General features: G+C 34.6%; 1 protein-coding gene across 1 annotated transcript in view; it reads right to left on the bottom strand.

Moving 5' to 3' along the window:
* Positions 1 to 453: 453 nt before the first annotated feature.
* The window catches only part of LOC131066498 (gamma-soluble NSF attachment protein), a 43729-nt gene continuing 23359 nt past the window's right edge, over positions 454 to 20823 (bottom strand). The window contains exons 6-10 of the mRNA XM_058001268.2: positions 13840 to 13918; positions 3901 to 3980; positions 3446 to 3578; positions 872 to 977; positions 454 to 699 (exon numbers count right to left, since the gene is read on the bottom strand). Coding sequence (XP_057857251.2) covers positions 876 to 977; positions 3446 to 3578; positions 3901 to 3980; positions 13840 to 13918 — 394 coding nt within the window. The 3' untranslated portion in view covers positions 454 to 699; positions 872 to 875. The remainder of the gene's footprint in view (positions 700 to 871; positions 978 to 3445; positions 3579 to 3900; positions 3981 to 13839; positions 13919 to 20823) is intronic.

Here is a 20823-nt window from a genome sequence, read left to right as displayed (position 1 = left end):
AATAATGGTAATCAATACTCTTTTTACTATTTATTTATTTCATAGTAACTCACATAAGAAATTGTTCTTTTTGTGATCGATCTGTTTGTAGAATGAGTTCTACAAATATGTGATGCCACTCTTATCCCACTCTTTCCCATTTTAATTCTCTATTGTTATTATTAGTGAAAGTTAATTCATAAATTCTTCATCATGAATCTTTTTTTTTTTTTAATTCTCAAATACCCAGAGTTCTAAAACAATTCTCTTTAGAATATGTATATTAATGATCTATCAAATAGTTCATATATTAAGGAAAGTCTTTGCACATTTTAAAATCAAATTTAAATAATTTTAAATATTCTTTTTACAAAATCTAAATAATTTTTAAAAAAACTGTTGAAATTTAAAATAAGATTAAAAAAAATTGTCAACAATAACCTACAATTTAAAACTACAAGATTAAACATAAAATCAAGAAAAAACAGATTCTATTAATAAAAATGTTGAATATCTTTTACATATATTATTAACAGTAATTCACTCATACAAACATGAATATGTTGACATAACGATGTGATGTTGAACAACCCAATTCCAAAACTCTAAAATACACGGTCATGCAATTACTTGAAGTACAAAGCATATAATTATCGTGTATGATGGCGATCTCCAGCTACCCACCACTACATAAATTTGCTCTTCCACTTTAAAAAATGCCTGCATGATGTAAATTTAAATTAACTAATGCAATACAGTACATAAATATATGGAAATATGAATAGCAGTGTGAAACTTCTATAGGATCCATATTAATTAGGACTGTGTAACTTCGTAACTTCAAAAAAAACCAAAATTGTTTTAAGATAAGAATGTGCAAGAGAGTACTAACACTATTATGTCATATCGTCCTCATTAAAAGGCTCTTCATCTATAGCAGCAGATGAAGAAACTGCATTCATATCGCCGGTGGGTAGCTTTCTTGCAAGCCTAATAATCTACAAGCAAATAAAGCAGTGCTTAGCAATACAATACAAAATTGTATTTTTGTGATCAACCCACATCTTGTTAAGAACCGTGTTTCCTGACAAAATGGATAATCATATCCAAAAGAAATAAACAAAACCTGCATTAAACCTTTTGAGAGATATATAAGGTAAAACACTCAAGAAAGCAAGTTTATAACAATGTTTCTACAAGTTCCATATTGGGAGTCGGTGATAGTCAGGGATGGGGAGACAGCCTAAAAAAATGATATTATGGTAAGTTGAGAGCTACTAATGTTTCAAATACCAAAATCAAAACCCTACCCAAAAGTATACTTTTGAAAGCATGGTCACAATTCAAGTGGTATGCGATTGACTAAGTAATGTTTTTCCCTTGTTTGTGATTCCCCTAGATGTATTTACAATGTATGATGTCAAGTGAAAGAACGTAAGGATTAAGATGCCATCTATCTTGTAAATCCTATGTCATATTGCATGGTTCAAACATCCTTGGAAAGTGTCACTCGGCACTTATGGTGTATTGGAAAAATAATTTGTAATATTTTATTCACCATTGTTTGTAATGCATTCATAAGGGATGAAAAGTTTCACTAGCAGTGATAAAAGTGAGTTGTGCACGTAATATTTAATTGATATTTTTCCAAATGTGGACACCTAGAATCGGATGGTAAAAGACAAGTGAAAAGGACAAAAATGTGATTGTTGGGCTTTTCCTAGTGGGCGTTTGGAAAGAGGCAACAGCTGTCTCTTGATAATCCTTCATTTCTAACATTTCATCTGATGTTTCATTTCCAAGTTTGGGCACCTAGGTTGGAGAGAGTTTTTTGGAGCCAAAACCTGTGTCCTTACCCATTCCTAGGAGACAAATAAAAGGATGGAACATTTGGAATGAAGAGTCATCTTTTGGGTGCCAAGTTTGACCTCTTTACAACTCTATAAATTCAGCTCTGTGGATGTGGAAAATATGTGGAACAATAGAATATAGAGTTATACTACAGATACAAGAACCTACGAAGGAACAGGTTGGAGCTCAGAGAGCTTGTTCACAAGTACATAGGTGCTGCCATAGCGGAGGGAAAGAGTAGAATGGAATGGAAGTGTCTGACAAATTGTAATCTTGTTTTAAAGATAATGCATACTTGCCCTCTCTTCTTGGTGAAGTTTTCTTTCACAGAGGTTTGTCCACATAAATTTTGTTTCGTGTGATGCTTTTATATTCCTGATTTGTGTCTCTTTGCTCCTATCTTATGGTGATGTTATCTTTACTTATGATGGTGTTAAGCATGTTGTGCTGGCTGATTTTTACCATCATAAAGTAGATGGATCTAATCATAGTAGTTCCACATAAGTTTGCTTCATTTCAGATTTTCGTATTGTAGTAATCGAAGCCTAGTATCTCACCACATATGTCATAACTTGAGAACAAAGCTTTAAAATTAATTAATTGGATAAAGATTGGAAATTTCCAACATTATGAAGGGCCACTGAAGATTTCAAGACAAGGAGACACTTCACTTCAGCATGTTTATCATGGATAGAATTTCTTAAGTTTCCTCATAATTTCATCCAAATATTAGGAACGAATTACAGATGTGAGGAAAATCAAAGCGAAATAACAGAATCATAGTCACCTTTAGTTGAAATATCACAAAACATGAGAAAACCTCATGGAAACGATTGTTTCAGCAGCCAAAGGGAATTGGATCATCATCAGAATCAAAAGTTTCTTTGAATTTTTATCAATTTGTTCTTAACTTAGTAACTAGTTAGCATTCCCCAGAAAACATGAGAACATTGATTGCAATGATGTTTCAGTAAAAGAGACTGGAAAACGAAACAGCTGGAGACAGCTGAAGATGAACATAAAATAACCTTCCTGAAGAATTAGTCTCAGATATAGTATTGGTTGGGAAACTTGCTCAAAAAGGATAAAATTGGCCTTATAGACTCTAAAGTTAGCATCTGAAACTGCCTGAGTTTTTCATAAAACAACACAAAAACGAGCTGCACGCTTAATATTTTACTGCCTGACATTAGGTTAATTAATTGAACCATGGTGGGATCAAGTTACCAAGTAAGGAAACCTTTTTGTTGAGACAACCAAAAAGAATCTTAAGAGCATCTATTAATTTGAGTTGCATCTCTATCATTTGAAGCTGATTACACTTCCAAATAAATGGTTGTCAGACCTCTGCAATCATATATCCAAGAAACTTAAGTATTTTAAGGGCATCCTTTTGTCAGGGAAAATTCAATATACAATCCTAGTGCTATCAGGAATATTATATGTGCAGTCTTAATGTTGTCAGACAATGTCACATACCACAATCAAGGGTACAAATCCAAAGCAGAAGATCAAACTTCTTGGGAAATCCGCAGTCTCTGGTACATAATCTGTGCATTATTTAGTTTTAGACTTAGTCTGTGTTTCCAAATTTAAAGGACAGGCAAAGAAATACCATGTGATCAAGATTAGAGATGGCGCTGCTTGATTGAGCTATATGCTTGATATCTTCAACATCAGCTTCTCTGTATGCCTGAAGCAATTTCTCAGCACAATAATTTTGATCGCTATTTGAAAAGGCATTGATCCTATGAAACAATAAACAAAATTAATTTTATCCTGATCATTGTTCATATCTAACCCTCCAAAATCAAATTTTATCCATGAGAAGGGATTCAAAATAAATAAAAAATGGAGCACATTACAACATAGTATAGAGCATATCATTCTGGAATTTGGCTCAGCTAGATTTCTGGAGAAAAATACGTATGCTAAACCTATGGAAACTAATTAAGATGGAAGTTCAAAAAAAAATGGTTCTTTGCGTTTAATTGCCATTGCATTGTTTTTCTCTAGACTAAAGACTCCTTGCATATAGCATTATGAAAGTACAGAGTACAAAGCACTCACTGGGAACAATCATTATAGCACTGTTCAGCTTGCTTGAAGTCATGTGCATAAAGATACACAATGATTGCACTCAAATATGCCTGCATGAAACATTCCAACAATATGTAATCCACTACAACATTAAGTCTTTTTGAAATTGTATTTGACATTTATAACTTAGAAAACACGATAAAGCCGGTAAATCTTCATCCATATCAGCAAAATTATATCATAATATAATGAAAGAAAAACTTTTCTGATACCAAAAAGAACTAGACAGCACTTTGTGTGCTTGGCTGCATGTTATGTCAATAAAACTGTGGCTCAAAACAGGGAGTGGTAATGATGATTGTGGAGGCAGTGGAATGGGAAGTGGAGGTATCACAGCAAGCCCCCATGCCGCCATATCCCTATGAAAATACTGAAGATATATGCAAAGGGACATTTCAACCAATAAATAATTATTATTTATAATGTGACAATTTAACCACCGAAACAAACAAACAAAAGTATACCTTCACATCATTGTTCATGTCAAATATGCAATATCATTCTTTGAGGCAGATACAGCAAGGTTAGAGAACACCTCCTCCACATCACAGGAATGAAGTTTGAAATTGTGAAAAATACCCCTCAAGTAAAAGGCTGAATCAGAATGTATCAGACTGTGATTGGAATAGATATTTAAGGCACTTATTTAGTGAACATGTGTCTACCGCCCCTCAATCATTTGTAGATCAATGGAATGCACATAGGAATAAAGTAAAGAAAAGAGGGGGTTTCCAAATTTAAAAGTAAGCTTGGAATGTCTATTACTGAAGCCTATAACAGGAAAATCCCTGAAAAGACATTTGAAGGAATTGGCAAAATTGTTCTTGCTTATCACATCCCATTCCATGTTACTCAATTCTCCTTTTAAAAGTAGATGTTCAGAAAGGAAACACTTGCAAAACTCTTATATGTGAAGAGATGCATGCACGTACTGTGCTTCAAAGACATATTCAAAGTTTAACTTGCAGATTATTATGCCTCGAATAACAGCATGTTATCAACTTCACCATGTAATATCAGGTTATAAGTAGCCAACATAGGGTTCAGATAATCCTCCAGCAATCTTCTCATAGTTTATTAGCTTTTCTCTTTCTTGTTGAGATTGCACAAATTTGGGTCTATGGACTACCCTAACTTAATCACAGCTTTACAAAAGGGAATAGGATTTCATATAATAGAATCCTAACAGTGAAATATTGCAATTGGATTATTTTATGTGGAGTTCACCCCCTCAAAGTGGCTCAGCTATCAAATTTCAGCATGTCAACATTTTTGCTCTCATTTCACATTCCGCAACTCTTATGTAAATGTCTTATGCTCTACTATATCATTGCTATTCTTGCTGCCACAGAACCTCTGCTATTTCTTTAAAATAATTTAGAAAATATCCAAACAATGTGTATCAGAGAACCTATTTGAGCAACAAGTTTGAAATGTTCATGGATCAGGTGATAAGACCTAGCAGCAGCATTTTTCAGAAAACTTAATTGATTCTATTTTCCTGCTGAAATCTATTTTAAGCCTTTAACTGTTTTTGTTCCTACACTTTTATTTCAAAGGGATGAATTTTTTTGTTTTGACATCACCAAGGCACAACCAAAAGACAAAAATAGTCTAGGACATCAGTCTTAAGGTTGCTACAGATACAATTCATAAGATTCATTTATGCAAGAGGATTGTAACCAAAGGTATAGGTCACTGGTGAGAATTGTTGGGTTGTAAGGTTTAACTCAATATGAGCCAAAAATCAGAGCCACACAGAAACAGATACAGTATCTGATACAGATATGGTATCAGATATGGATACAGCAAATTTTCAAGATCCTCCTATATAGATACAGTTTGATACAACAATTATAAAAATATATGTATATTCAATTATTTATAAATCTAAGGTTATAGAGCATATCTTTACAAATATTTAATGATATATATACTTGGTTTTTTATATTTTATTGAATAATATTCATTTTGTTATATTATCTTTGCATCTGTAGTGGTATAAATATATATGTATGTGTATGTATATGTGTGAGTGTGTAATGCTTTTACAACAAATTCTGAATATATTTGCATAAACTGCAAACTGGATAGAGCACCAGATAGTGTGATGCCATACCAGACATATTGGATACAGCTCAAGTATGAGCTCATATATGGATATCTCTAGATATAGTATCCATTCTGTACACAAGAGTATCATATCCGTATCTCATATCTGACACATGGATCTAGATAGAGGAGAAGAAGTATCCATCAACTCTGCTAAAGATCCACAAGCCAAAAAGTAAAAACCATGGACAATGCAATACATATTGCTAAGATCATTGAAATCAGAAATATGGCTAGTCCTAGGTACTTTTAGGGATCTTTATTAAGACTAAGAGAGAGAGACAATCAGCATCACTATTCTTATGCAGCTTACTATCTCACACACAACAGGATGAGTGACAAGATAAGGGTTTCTGCCAACATTGTGATAGCAAATGGTTCAAGGGTCACAAGTGTGCAAAGAAAAGTCTCATAATCATGGAGAAATTGGCATTCAATGAAACCGAGAATAAGTAACAAGAGGAAGGGAACCCTAAAGAGTTTCAAAAAAAATTAATCAAACAAGATACATCCCAACGTCTCCCTCAATGCCTTGAGTGGAACTAACACCCCCAAAACCCTTAAGATTGAATGCTTCACAAGAAGCAGAAGATGATCATATTGTTGATTTACGTAGCACAAAAGTTTATAACTAAGAAGCTGGCAACAAATCTAAATTGCTTAACCTATCAAATGTCCAACTTGGAAGTCACTACTGTTGATAGAAGGTACATTAAATGTGGAGACACTGCCCTAGACTCATAGATTTAAAATATTTGTAATGATCCTATCTTCAGGTTGCACTTACTCAAACAATTAGGAAATTTCTAATGATTCTTAAGAAATATACATTTTTTTTTTACCTTGAAGATAAGAACTATTTACCTGAGATACTCAAGATGTTACTAAACCACCTATTAACTCCCATAAAATGGAAAATTTTCTAAAAAGAAGGGCAGAGTGTGCACAGTGGCACAAATGCAACCTCTAGAATTTAATGGGGAGCCACAATCTGTTCCACATATATTGCAAAATATCCTTCAGCAGCATGAGTAGGGAGCAAGACTGTATTTTAGAGATGGTCTCAGGCAGCCAATGTCCCAATATCAGACCTTATGGATACTCTACAAAGAGCGAGACTAAAAGAGAGTTTCAATATGTGTTGGGTATCAGAATCATCTGCCCTAGCAAGAGTGCATTTCCTGCCTTAATGATTATGGCTGAAAAGAAGAATATATCCATGAAAATAAGCATTAACTACTAATAAAACATGCTCAAGAACATTAGAAAAATTGGCTGGGTGAAGAATTTTAGGACACAAGCTAGAGATGTACAGGTTTCATTTTGCAACCACCACATGTTGTTGGCGACTATCCAACAACATTCATCAAACTTATAGAGATAACAAGCCAAACATTTTTATTTTGCTTGAGAGAATGCTTAAGCTGCCCAAGGTACAATAGTCTGCTGTTATATTCACTGAATAGTTCAAATAGGTAGAGGCCATGCCAAATGGCAAAAGAATTGTTGTGTGAAGTAAAGGGCATTTAATGGAGATTGGTGATCAAAATGCCGAACATATTGTTTCCTTCACAGAACCTAATGCTTAAAACAACAATTATGATAAAAAGGCCTTATAATTTTAGGTAGATTTATTAGCCATATGATAGTATACTTGACAGAGTAAGAGCTCCTATCAATAGAGGGATATGACGTTCAGGTTCAAAACCGAGCAGATTCACCCATGTTTATGGGAGGTATGACAGGATGTTACCAATTGTTCCATAATAGCTTATGCAACTAACCTAAATTGTATGTGAAGAGACCTGGCATGTACCTGCTGTTGATGATTGGGAAGTGAATGAATGATATAAAGCTGCCATTAAAAATATGGTCAACACATATGCAGCTAGGAGAATTCAATATTAAATTCTTTCATTTATAAAGTTAATTGAGTATAGATGTCCAAGTAAGTAAAATGTTCAAGGTACAATCATCGAGAGGCAAGAAACAAGAGAAACACGGTCATATATAGGAGATTCATATTATTACAATGAATTGTGTCGATTATTATGTATTTGGATAATAGGTATTGTAGTTCATTAATTAATCGGTTCATCTCTCATAGTGAGTGGTCTATTGGAGATATCCCCTATCGTGTGACCCTACCTCAAGGATATTCTTCTCTAAAAATATAGAATATTGAGGTATTTTAGAACCCACCATATAACTTATGTTGCACATTTTTCATTTGTTTCAACATAATTATGTACATTGCATGTTTCATTCTTTCTAGGATATCAAATTCATATAAAATGGTGAACATCTTCCAGCAATGCAAGGACATCTTCCTAGATGACTTACCACAAGGAATCGCCCTAAAAAATGTAGACAATCAAATTGAACTTGAATCTAGTAACAAACCAACTTCCAAACTCTTATATTAGCTAATTATGCTGAAAACAAGAGGCTGAAATATCAGCTCCATGAGGTAATTCAGAAAGGATACATAAAAAACCAAATCTCCATCCTGCACAATCATACTAGTAGTCAAAAAGAAAGACAAATCCTTATTTGTTGTCTAATGATTGCCAAATAACATTACGATAAAAGAGACATACTTCAAACCAAATAAACAACCTTTTTGCCAAATAACATTACGATAAAAGAGACATACTTTAAACCAAATAAACAACCTTTTAGACATCTTCAAAGAAGCCATGGCATTAGCCAAGATAGTCTTGAAAGGCAATTATGGCCATGCTATATTAAAGAAATCATTGTTCCATAAAAAAACCTTTAAAACAATTGATGGCTGTTATAATTTTACCATGCCTTTCAACCCTGTAAATGCAACAGCAACATTCATGTGAATAATGACCAACATTTTTTTCAGCCTTCAATGAAATTTGTCATTTTATTTCTCACATACCAATTTTTATCATAAATGATAAAGAATGCATGTCTGCCTATAAATACGATCAAAATTCTTTAGGAAATATGGTCTTCCACTAGGAGGCATTACCACTACTGTCCAGTCACACAAAACAAAAACTTAGAAATGTCAACTTCAAAGAAGATAAGACTTTGAAGTCATTAACTCCATGTCACTATTACACTTCCCTCCCAAATGATTGCTTAGGAAGAAATTAATATTATTAAATTCTTGAGCCAATGAATATTACATTGAAGAATGGTTTGTTTTATAAGCCAAAGAATAGAACAACTAATCCTATTCTTTAGGAACGAACTCCCTACAACCTACATCCTATGTGAAACAACTTACAACAAAGCGCTAATGATAGCACAATCATAACAGATATAAAACTAACATATATCCCATTATGCTAACAGATATTCTAAAATGCTAACATTAATTTATGGCAAAAATTTCTTGAACTAATCAGAGATGAACTCACCTCCACTATCTAATCTCAGTGTCTTGACTAGTTTACTTGTTTGATTTTCAACAAATACTTTCCATGCCACGAAGCTAAAAAACACTCTGACTTGTTCTTCAAAAAATAAATCCACATTTTTCTAGAAACTCGTCAACAAGTAACAAGAAATACTTTGCACCAGACACTGTAGGAGTCTTCATAGGACCAGGCAAATCAACATATACCTAATCTAAAGCCCTTTTCGCTTACCATGCCTAATTGGTATAAAATTGATGTCGACGTTTTTTGCCCGTCTGACACCATATGCATACTTTTTTGACTTTCCTAAATGGATGGAAGCCCATCCACCATATTAGTCTTACTAAGCATAGACAAATACTTGTAACTCAAATGATAATACCTTTCATGCCATAGTTTACTGGTACTCTCAACTGCTGCAAATGTATTTGCTTTGGTTGTTTATGGATCAAACAATTTATTCAATTTCTTTTCACCAATGCCAACAGCAACCACTTTGTTATCTTGAAGAGTAGTTACCACGCATTGGTTTCCTTGAAATTTTACATAAAGAATTGGATGCTTAGTGATCTCACTTATAGATAGCAGGTTTTTTTTCATGTCAGTAACATACCGAACATTCTTAAATGTATAATTTACACAATTATCTAATGTCACACTCAACTTCTGAGAATCAGGCAAAAGCAAAGTTTGCATTCCTACCATGGCAACACACTCCATTAGACTTGGGATTGACGAAAACAATTAAATCAAGAGATCTGTTAGAGATGAAATAAAACCACTTTACAAGGATGTTTTCAACTCCACTAGACACAATGTGGTAACTTTTCAATAAAGAATTCCTCATGGTTAAAAAAAAATTAAATTGGGAGTTTGACCAATGTTGGAGGCAAAACAAATTTACAAGGAGAGTGACCAAGTTTCAAGAAAAATACCCTCCCAGTCAAAATTTACAGAAATAAAACAAAAACAAAACCAAAAAATCTAATTTTCAAAATTTCTCGTGTGGAAGCTTCCATAGACAGCAAGCTGACAGAAAGCAAGCTCAAGTTGCTCTTCTGTAATCCTCCAGCTCGGGTGCAACACAATCCAGGCCATATCCAAAAAGAAAGTTCGAACAGGAAAAAAGAAATCCACTTCCCAGTTCAGTTCTGCTACTCCCTTACCCAATATCGACAAACACCGTGATGCAGCAATGATAGGTCAGCTAGAAAATAATGGATGCATTTCAGCAATCACGGACCAAACAAACTCACACCTCTTCAATTACTAGGCAAATCTCCAAGAAGAAGCATCACTGTTTCCTTTGTTGCAAAGTCAAATAGCAAACTGGCGTCTCACTTTCATACGCCACATACCCTCTTTCCAGTTTCCTCCTTTGTCATGCCTTCTTAGGCTCAGAAAATTGCTATAAGCTTAAGTCTTCTTCTAAAGGAATTTTCTGACACTTTTCTCATTTTCCAACCAGTGCTACACTTGTAAATAGCACTTCACTTTTAGACTAGCGGCCAACATCCCACAATATAATATCAAATCAGAAAAATAAAACAATCTTCCGATAGACTCAGCTATTGACAAGGCTTTGATACCATATTATTATTATTAAATTCTCGAGCTAGTGAATATGACATTGCAGAGTGACTAATTATGTAAGCCAATGAATAAAACAACAAATCCTATTATTTATGAAAAAACTCTCAACGACCTGCAATCTACGTGAAACAAATTACAACCTATGTGATCACACAATAATAACAAATATAAAACTAACATATATCCCATGATGCTAACATATATTCTAAAATACAAAACAAAAACTTAGAGATGTCAACTTGAAAAGATAAGACTTTGGAGTCACTAAATAGAAATCATTATTGCACTTCCCTCCCAAATGAGAGATTGGGAAGAAATAATACGTATAGATATACCTTTGTCTTAAACACATTCAAGCCAAAACTCACCTATTAAATTTAAAAACAGATGTGGTGACCAACGCATTATTTTGAGTATACTCAATATCAGAGCTGAAAGGAAACTTAGAAGAGATATTGCTAGAGAGATGTGGTAGCTAATGCATAATTTTGAGTAGAATTAATCTCGATACTCAAAGGAACTCTCTTGTAGGGTTCAACAAAACCCCCCTATACCCATATGAGTCCACTTGGGGCCAAGACAACTTGGGGTCCGTCCCAAGAACCTATGGTACCCAAGGCAAACCTTGGGTGGACCCAAGCAAACCAATGAACTGACCAAAATAAAAAGCGAAAAAAAACATAAAAAAAAGTGTCGAAATACCTAATTTCACCCTTAAGTGATAAAATTGTGAAAATGACATAGACCATAAAGGTTTTCTCTAGGGACCCCGAGCTACCCCTCAACCCTACTAGGGGTGCTTCCCCTAGACTTTCGAGAGGGGCACTACCCCCCATTGAGGTATCCACTCCTAAACCCCCACTAGTTGCCATCCCCAAATCTGGGCTCTTGGTCCCTTTATCCTCTTGTCTGAAGACTCCATGAAATATAGTGGAGCAAGAGGATTGGAGAAGGCAACCTCTCTTGGGCTTGGTGTAGAAATGGCTCCAAGCGAATTCTTCATGTCTCTTTCCCCAACCTTGATGTATTGTAGAATTAGTATTTGAATAATAATAAAATTTTATCTAACCGTAACAATAAGCTGAATGTATATCTATGTATATGCTCTCATGCTTTGTGTACAAGATCTACATACAAGATTTCATTATGTTAAGCAGGATATGATTTGGTAAGCTTCAAAACCCTAGACCTAATTTGTGTAATTTATGTTTTTAGGTAAAAGCTGGAGCAGTTAGGGAAGGGGTCATTATAGTTTGTGAGTTCTTCAACTAAAAGGAATTGGAGTGCATGATCCTTTATCCACTCAGTTAAGTGCAATCAAATGGGTGCAAAAGAAACTAATGATTTCGTCTTTGTCCTCTTCAACTTGCATCTCTTGTCACATAAGAAACCTGATTTCAATGTTGGGGTGATGAAGAATTAGAATCTAACACCTAAGTGTGCCAACTTAGACATTATTGTTACATAGATTGCCGAAATCTCTATAGATGTGAAAACTTCTACATAGCACATGGCTAGTGGAAGTGGCATTGTAGCTGATCATGGTTCAAATGAATTGAAAATTTGAAACATATGTTAACTTTGATGCTCTCAATCAAGAGAAATATGAAGATTATCCACCATTGTTTGTAATTTTTGTTGTGTATTGACATTTGATAAAATTATATAACACTAAATTATGATTTTATGAGTATTTTCTTTTTTTGCAAACTAGGGGATGTTTAGATATTTTGTTTATTGGCAACTATGAGTATCATTGTTTATAACTTTATATATATTGCAGGGGAAAAATTTCTATAAGAAAAACACTATTATCACCAAATCAAAAAAAATCTTAAATACAAAAATACTACAAACTGCTTCAGAATATCTTTGCAATAACATCTAAGTGGAAATAAAACCATCAATAAGTGGCATGTAAGTATACTAACTAATATAATTTGATTTCTAGTTATGACCACCTGAAATAAATAACACCCTAAGTTTGTCGACTTAAAACCTTCACAGATCTAAATAATTTTAAATTAAAAAAGCAAACACATACACCAGTCAGCACATCTAGACCTTGATCAAAAATACGCCATGTTGGTAAACAGATTCCACAAAGGTAGGCAAGAAGCCCACAAGACAAACTACTAACTACCTGTTTATTCATTCAATTATTGTCTTGCTCTGCTTTTCTAGCAAATGCAAACACGTGACATCAACCATAGAGACCTTTACCACATCATATCTTGTTTGTACAGGACATTTTCAGGACCATGCATGTGTCTGCATACATCAGCATGTGTAGTCCCTCACCCAAACCATTTGCATTCAACGGACACAAATTACTTATTAGCAAGTTCTAGACTATTTTGACCAGATTTTTATACTTATACATGAATATGTTAATCTGTAGAGAAGATGACCTTACTTGAATCTAACGATTTATAGCATGCTTGTATCTAACAATTTCTAGTATATTTTAAAGAATCTACTCCATCTTGTCAACTCGGACTTAAAATAATAAGTTCCTCTTATTGCAACAGCTCTGCGTGTGTTTCTTGCATAATAATTTCTACATCAAACTGCCTCACTCCTCTCCCCAGCTTCCTAACTTGTGTCCATGATCACTTTACAATTTAATAAGGAAGTAGCATAATATGAAGAAAGTAACAAAAGTTTTATCCAAAATAATGTAGTAGAGACCAACCAAACTACAAACTCGATTACAAGATTATCATAAAGAATTCCACCTAAAGATTTCATGAAGCATCCAATAAAAATGGAGATGACATTTACTGCAAGTATTAGATGGAAGTACCTTGCACTGACTATAGATAGCTTTAGTTTTATCTGCTGCCAAGCCCCATCTCAAAAGAATTGTTGCTGCATCACTAAATCTGTAATCATCCACACAACAAAGACTACTTTTCAATTGAACCAATAGATAAAATGTAAAGTTGTTCAAAGCAGATTTATTGCAACTGATTGACAAGGTTTAGAGTTCATGTTCTTGACTTAAAGATTACCTTGGCAGGACAACACTGACAGGCCACTAACCATTACATATACAGTTAAATCTGAATTTGTTGCTATATGCTAAAATTTGTCACTTCTCCTCACGGCTGGTACAGACAAGGAGATACGGTGATTTTCACTCTGCACAAATTTTGATTGCTACTCAAGACTTCTATGTGCCTGCTGAGTCTCTTTACTGAATTCTCATGCAGACTAATATTGTGAAGTACCATTACCGAATTCTGGGAAAATCAAGTCTGGGCAAGAAACTTGTGAGTTCCAGAATTGGACTTAGTGAGTTTCAAGGAAAACATGGCTGTAGAAAAAAAATTACCAGATGCAATTCTTTTTTTCCCTCATTTTCATCTTCAGCAGGTGCAAATGCATAAGGCAAAGTGATTATTGACTGATTGGAGGTGTGGTGTAGAGATTTAATCCTAGCTCTGTTTTTTCACTCTTCATGTGAGTGCACTTGGGGCATATTTGAGAGCATTAATACTACAAAGAGAAACAGATTAACCCAGGCACAACTCAAAGACCTTGGCTTCACCAAATACAATCTTCAGTTTCAAACCAAACACATTTGAGGGTCATGATGCCATCAATTTGGATGACATTAATCCAGACTCCATATACAGATTGGATTGTTGAAGATGCAAATGTAATTTTCACTGAGGAAAATCTCCATGAATTGGAGAAAGAAGCAACAGCAACAGAGACATTGGAGGAAGACATGACTGAGCAATCATTCACTACTCATGATGATTCTGATTTACCTCCTAATTTAAAGCTAGATAGTTTTAGCATGTCATGTCCCCGATTAAAATGAATAAATTCAGTTCACTGCTATTAAATAAATAACCAATTCTCCTTAGCCGATTTCAAGCAATTTGTCATTAATTAAAAAAAAACACTAAATAAAATGAGACTGTGTTGGTATCTCAGCAAATTGAGGCAAATTAGATTAATTATAAAGTAATATATAGTGGCAGACCAAATCTGACGCATGTCAGATCTGTCTCCCTTTACAGCCACTAAATAGTAACAAATGTTTTTAGGCAAAGGCAGTATTAATACTTGCTATCTTAACTAAGTCACTAAGTCCTGAAAAATGGATTAAGACAGCGATTGCCAAATCAGAAAATGAGGAATAAACCAATGAAAGGAAAGATGCGATCATAATCATTGGAGATAATAAAGACAAAATATCAGCGACCAAATCAGAAAATGAGGAATAAACCAATGAAAGGAAAGATGCGATCATATTCATTGGAGATAATAAAGACTAAATATCAGCGATTATATTTGCTAATCGATCTATGAAGGGCAGCAAATCAGTAGATGACGATAACACTTAGTCAAACAAATAATAAACATTTAGTTGCATTACTCCTAAGCCAAAGGGTGCGATTAATAGGAAGAAGTTATGACTTAATGGAAAGGTTGTGACTATTTGAGAAGAGTTATCTCTAAAGGGATATAGACATATAAGAGGAAGATATATTATAGGCAGAAAGGGGATTAATGAGAGTGAGAAAAGGCAGATCGATCAAGAGCAATGATAAAATATATTTGATACTGATCACAAGAAAGAGATCAGGAAGAAATAAAATATATATTATTGTGGGTATGCATGATATAACAGCAAATACGTATCCTGTGACTTATTTATGGATCCACACTAATTTACAGAATATCATATATGAATGCTGCTAGGAATAAGGGGATCAATATACGGTCTAGTGTGTATGCCATAGTATAAATAACAGTTTATAATGGTGTAATCAGAATATATATATTCCTAATTATTCATAATCCACTGAAGTTAATATATTCATAGCCTATTCCTTAATCACTCACTATAACCCCTTATGAGGAGAGGTTGGTGTTGTGTAGGGAGAGGCAGAGTGAATCCTCACAAGGTAGGTAAGTTCCAAGATGGGTAAGGACACGTATTTCCAATGCCTTTAGGTAGAGTCCCGAGATGGGTATGAACAGGCATTCCCAATGCCTTGAGGGAGCCTGCTTGTAGATGGTTTCCAAGCACCCTATGACAAGTAATTCCCCATCCTCCTTCGGATTGATGTTAGGAGAGAAGTAAGGAATCAGGGCTTAAGTAGGTTAACAATCAAATATATTATGGAACATTCATTATTTCTTAATTTAATCTGATTTAAATAGTGATGTATGTTCATCATTGGAAATTGACAGCCTCCCAAAAAGGGGACATTACATAGCACTAGGAGGGAAGGAAGGAAGCAGTAGATTGATCATTGCAGTTGGATGTTATACTTTTAAAAATTTGGGCATGTTCAAAAGTCACGTATCCTGACACATTATAATCTTTAAATTATGACAAATTGACAATCAAAATAGACTCATGTGTTCTCTAAATTCATTTTTTGTGCATCTCATGGATTAATTTAAGTTTTGTGCATGATTATATGGTTTTCTCAAATTTTTGTAGTCCCAGGTCCAAGCCAAAATTTTGGCCTGCTGAGTTTTGGCCAAGTCCTAGTCTCGAGCTACAGTTCTACCATAGAATTTAATCTAATTATCAGGCAACTGGATTATATTGAAAAACATGCATTATCTGTTCTTATTTGCTTCTGTATCAACAAAATAGATGGATGTAAGAACAATATCATGCATATCAGCTCACTGTCAGATCCCATTCAGAAGTTCCACTCTTACCTGTTGTTGCAGGGGAGAGAAAATAAGGATACGGCCTTTTAAACTAAATGAAGGTTGCAGGCTCACTAATGATAAGTCACTAGAGTTAACACCCATTTTGGATCACCCTCAAAAATGATGTCTAAATAAAGCAAACAAGATGATGCAAACTTTCATACAAGAACCAAGCTTAAAATGTTAAAAGCAACTATCAATATTGTTAGATGTAAAATACTAAGTCATGATATTGTGCATTTAGCGATTGCTTAAGTCACTTTTAGTAGTCCAATTTTGAGTAGTACAAGTCATGCTGGAAAAGTAAGTTCACAGGCATTTTGAAAGCTAGTCTAGTGTATTTAACAAGTGGACTCTTACTTATGGCAATTAAATTATGATCCCACCATCAATACCAAAACCTACTTCAAATCTGGACTCCATGCATCTAATTGGCAGACCTACCTTTGTTTTAGGTCACTTAGGTTGAGTTCAAAAATTAATAGTTTATCAACATGTAAAAGTAAAGTGGTCAGGTCTGAGTCCAAGCAATAAACTGAGACTGAATTTGTGATCGAGTAGTGAAGATAAAATGCTAGCTGGTTAGGTAGTTCATGTTGAATGAAGGCTAGGTAGTAGTTTTATTAACAGCAAACAAAATTTCCATGTATAAATATGCATTTAGAATTAATGAAAAAGCAGAGCTTGAAGAGCAGGCCACTCCTATTTACAAACATGTATTCCTTGGATCATTAACAGTTCTTATTTTGGGTGCAATGATATTCTTGCAGTTCAATGAATTATTAATATGATAAGCTTGGAGCTATAACCACAACTATAGCACATTTTTTTAATATAATAATTTATTGCAATGTAATGTCCCCTTTCAGGATTACCCTAGAATCACAAATTCAAATAAACATGGAACATAATATAATTAGAGATATAACTTTACCCGAAAAGATGTAAAACTATATAACTCCTTTTTGAGATCCTGCAATCATGTTAGACAAATATTGAAGATGCAGTTCATAAGATCAACCACTACTAGGGTTTTAGAGTATATCCATAATCATTATAATCGTATAACATATCTAATTTGTTATTAGGGTTCAACCATAACGGAGTTTGGATAAGGAGACATGATAGGGTGTCCAAGAGATACTCAACCCTAGGCCTAAGAGCGGATATACCATCCCTCTTGGCCTCATGTGGCCTTCCACCATCTCATATGGGGTAGTGTACCTAGTGAGGAATCCTATAACTGTTCCCCTTCATCATGCCATCCTTATTCTCCTCTCTATGATTGGGCTCCTTAATCCAATGGTCAACCATGGTAGAGGTTTTGAGGTGAAACTACAATAGGGTGTCTGGAACACCCTTCCCTTCTAAGCCCAAAAGCGGGGCACTCCTTGCACCCCCTTGGCCTCATGGGACTATTAGTCACAACCATGAGGTGGCGTGCCTAGGAGACGACCTAATAACTGTTTCGCCTCCTTGTATTCCCTCATTACACTATCGTGGTTGCTTGCAACATTTAAACAAATATCCCTTGAATCCATTCCTATAATCAACCCTTGTTGAGGTTGGTGGGGAAGCCACAATAGGGTGTCTGGAGCGTCCTTCCCCTCCAAGCCCAAGGGTGGAATACACCTTGCCCCCCTTCACTTCATGGGACCATCCGTCATCCACCATTAGGCGGTGTGCTTAGAGGAGGATCTCATAACAATTTCTCCCTCATTGTGCTCCTTTAGATTGGAAATCTAGATGTTTCACATTATTGCCTATATCATTATACATAATCATACATATAACAGCCTATATTAATATGTGAAGATCCTGCATAAAAACATTATCAGGTTTCATATATTAAGTATTAACCACATATCCATGCATACCACAATGAACCTGAGTGTCACTGCCTGCTGATTAATAACGGTCCAGATCTGATCTGATCACTATTAGGAGAGTACTGATCTTCTTCCATGTTCTGCCTTGGTCAAATAAATGACTACCTTCCAATCTGATTGATGCCTTTCTTAGGTCAAAGGCCCTCCTTAAATATCCTTCTCTTGTCACTGAAGGGTTGAGTCCCTTCCTGCAATCACCCTTCCTTCAAGAGTGGCGTCTCTTCTAATTGCTTATTTTTCCTTGAACAAATCTAACTGCTGTTGTTAACATATTGATCTTTCTGCCTTGATCATTATTGGGAAATCACTGCTTTATTAGAAATGAGATAGCTGTTTGATAAATAATGAGAGTTCGTTGCAATAGTCTGCTGCCCTAGTCTTGTGCAATTGCTGATTGGTATTGCTGCTCTGCAATACTTAAATATGCCCTTTTTGTATATTGCTTGTTATAGATAGTAATGGTGATCGCTGTCTTTATTACCTTCCCCAGGTTACTGTCTTATTACTTTTTCTGCTCTTCCTAATGATTTTCCTTATTTTTTCTCCATTTAATATGTTAATGTCTTTTATGAGGGGAGACATCTCTTGGAGTGTTGCTTCTTAGGCAAAGGACATGCCTCTTCAATTGCTCTCCTTTTTTTGACTTAATCACTTCCTTAAGTTACCCTTTGTTTATCGACTCAATTGCATGCCTCTTAGGCAAAGGACATGCCTCTTCAACTGCTGGGTTCAAATTATCAGATCGCTGCTCTTATCTTAATTACTCTTGTTAACCAATAATTGATACATCCTTCATGCTGTTGTTAACATATAATTGATGCATCCTTCTTGCTTTTTCCACATCCCTATTTGCCTTAGTTTGATTTAGGAAGTTGAAAATTTGAAGTCTTACAGAGTAAGACAATTTTCCTAATTTACTTAATTAGGATAGTGACAATGAATGTGTGCCGGGGTCATGACATGCAACTACCTGTGGTTTGTGACTATATTGCTATAAGTACAAGGGTGGCTAATGTGACAAATAAACGCCAATGCATATGTGGTGACACTGCACATGGTCAAAGATGGAGAATTTGAGTTTCATAAGTGCTTTTCCATGTAATCCCTGATTGGACCCAAAAACTTGTTCTACAATTTCTTTTGTACAACCTCTTCAAGTTGCAAAGAATAACTTCAAAATTATGGTGATTGGTTCCAAGAAGTCTATGAATTCTTTGGTAAGAAATATAGCGATCCATCTTCATTACAAACCACATAGGTTGGATGGATAGCCTCTAGATGTGCCACACTTTGTGGTGTCTAGCAATATGTTTCACATGATCTTTACATAGATAAACACCTATGGACTCTAGATAAGCAAGTGTTAGATATCGAATAGTCCTTGTTGTTGCAAAAATGTTAGAAGATTAGTTCAGTTGACTAAGTTATTTGTTCATAGTTTGCTTAAGCTATATGTATTGAGTACCAAAATCTCATGTTTCAAACAAAGCTATATACAATGAACTTAGGCTCTTTTGAGAAAAAAATTAGAACAGTGGAAAAAAAAGAAGAAAATGGATGTATATTTGTGGTGTTGTGTAATGTCCCCACATTCAGGTCCTCTTGCAAAGTGGCCAGTACTGTCTTTTAGGATCTCTGTCATCTGGTTCAGAGGGGGTATTTGATGTCGCCAATGAGCTCAAAGGATGTATTGAAGGACACTTTCTGGAATGATTTTGGACAACTCGTCCGAGACTTAATATTTTTAGTAAGTTACTATTTTAGAAATTGTCAGTTTCAACACTGTTTGGTTAATTGGGAATCTGGGATGACTTACTATTTTTATCAATTATATTTAATTGGGAATCTGGTATGACTTACTATTTTCAACAATTATATTTATAGTAACTGCTATTTCTGGCAGTTAGTCATAGTTCAATCTCCCATCAGCTTCAACATGCAATATCTTCAATTTTGGGATTTGTATAGCCGGTGATTGTTTAAATTGAAGATATATTCGCAACTAGTGATGCTTAGAGTTATTCTTTAAATAATGTTAAATGTTAGGTTAAATTTAATATTTAACTAACATTATTTAATATAATATAAAGTTTAATATTGGGGTCGTGGGAGTTATAACGTATTTATTTAAAATATTAATGAACTAATCATCTTTTCAGCGCCAAAGGGAGTCGTAAGGTGAATTTATTATTAATTTAAAATGTGCAACC

Source organism: Cryptomeria japonica, chromosome 8 (genome assembly GCF_030272615.1).
Source record: "Cryptomeria japonica chromosome 8, Sugi_1.0, whole genome shotgun sequence".
NCBI classification, from domain to species: domain Eukaryota; kingdom Viridiplantae; phylum Streptophyta; class Pinopsida; order Cupressales; family Cupressaceae; genus Cryptomeria; species Cryptomeria japonica.
This window is presented reverse-complemented; position numbering and strand designations above follow the sequence as displayed.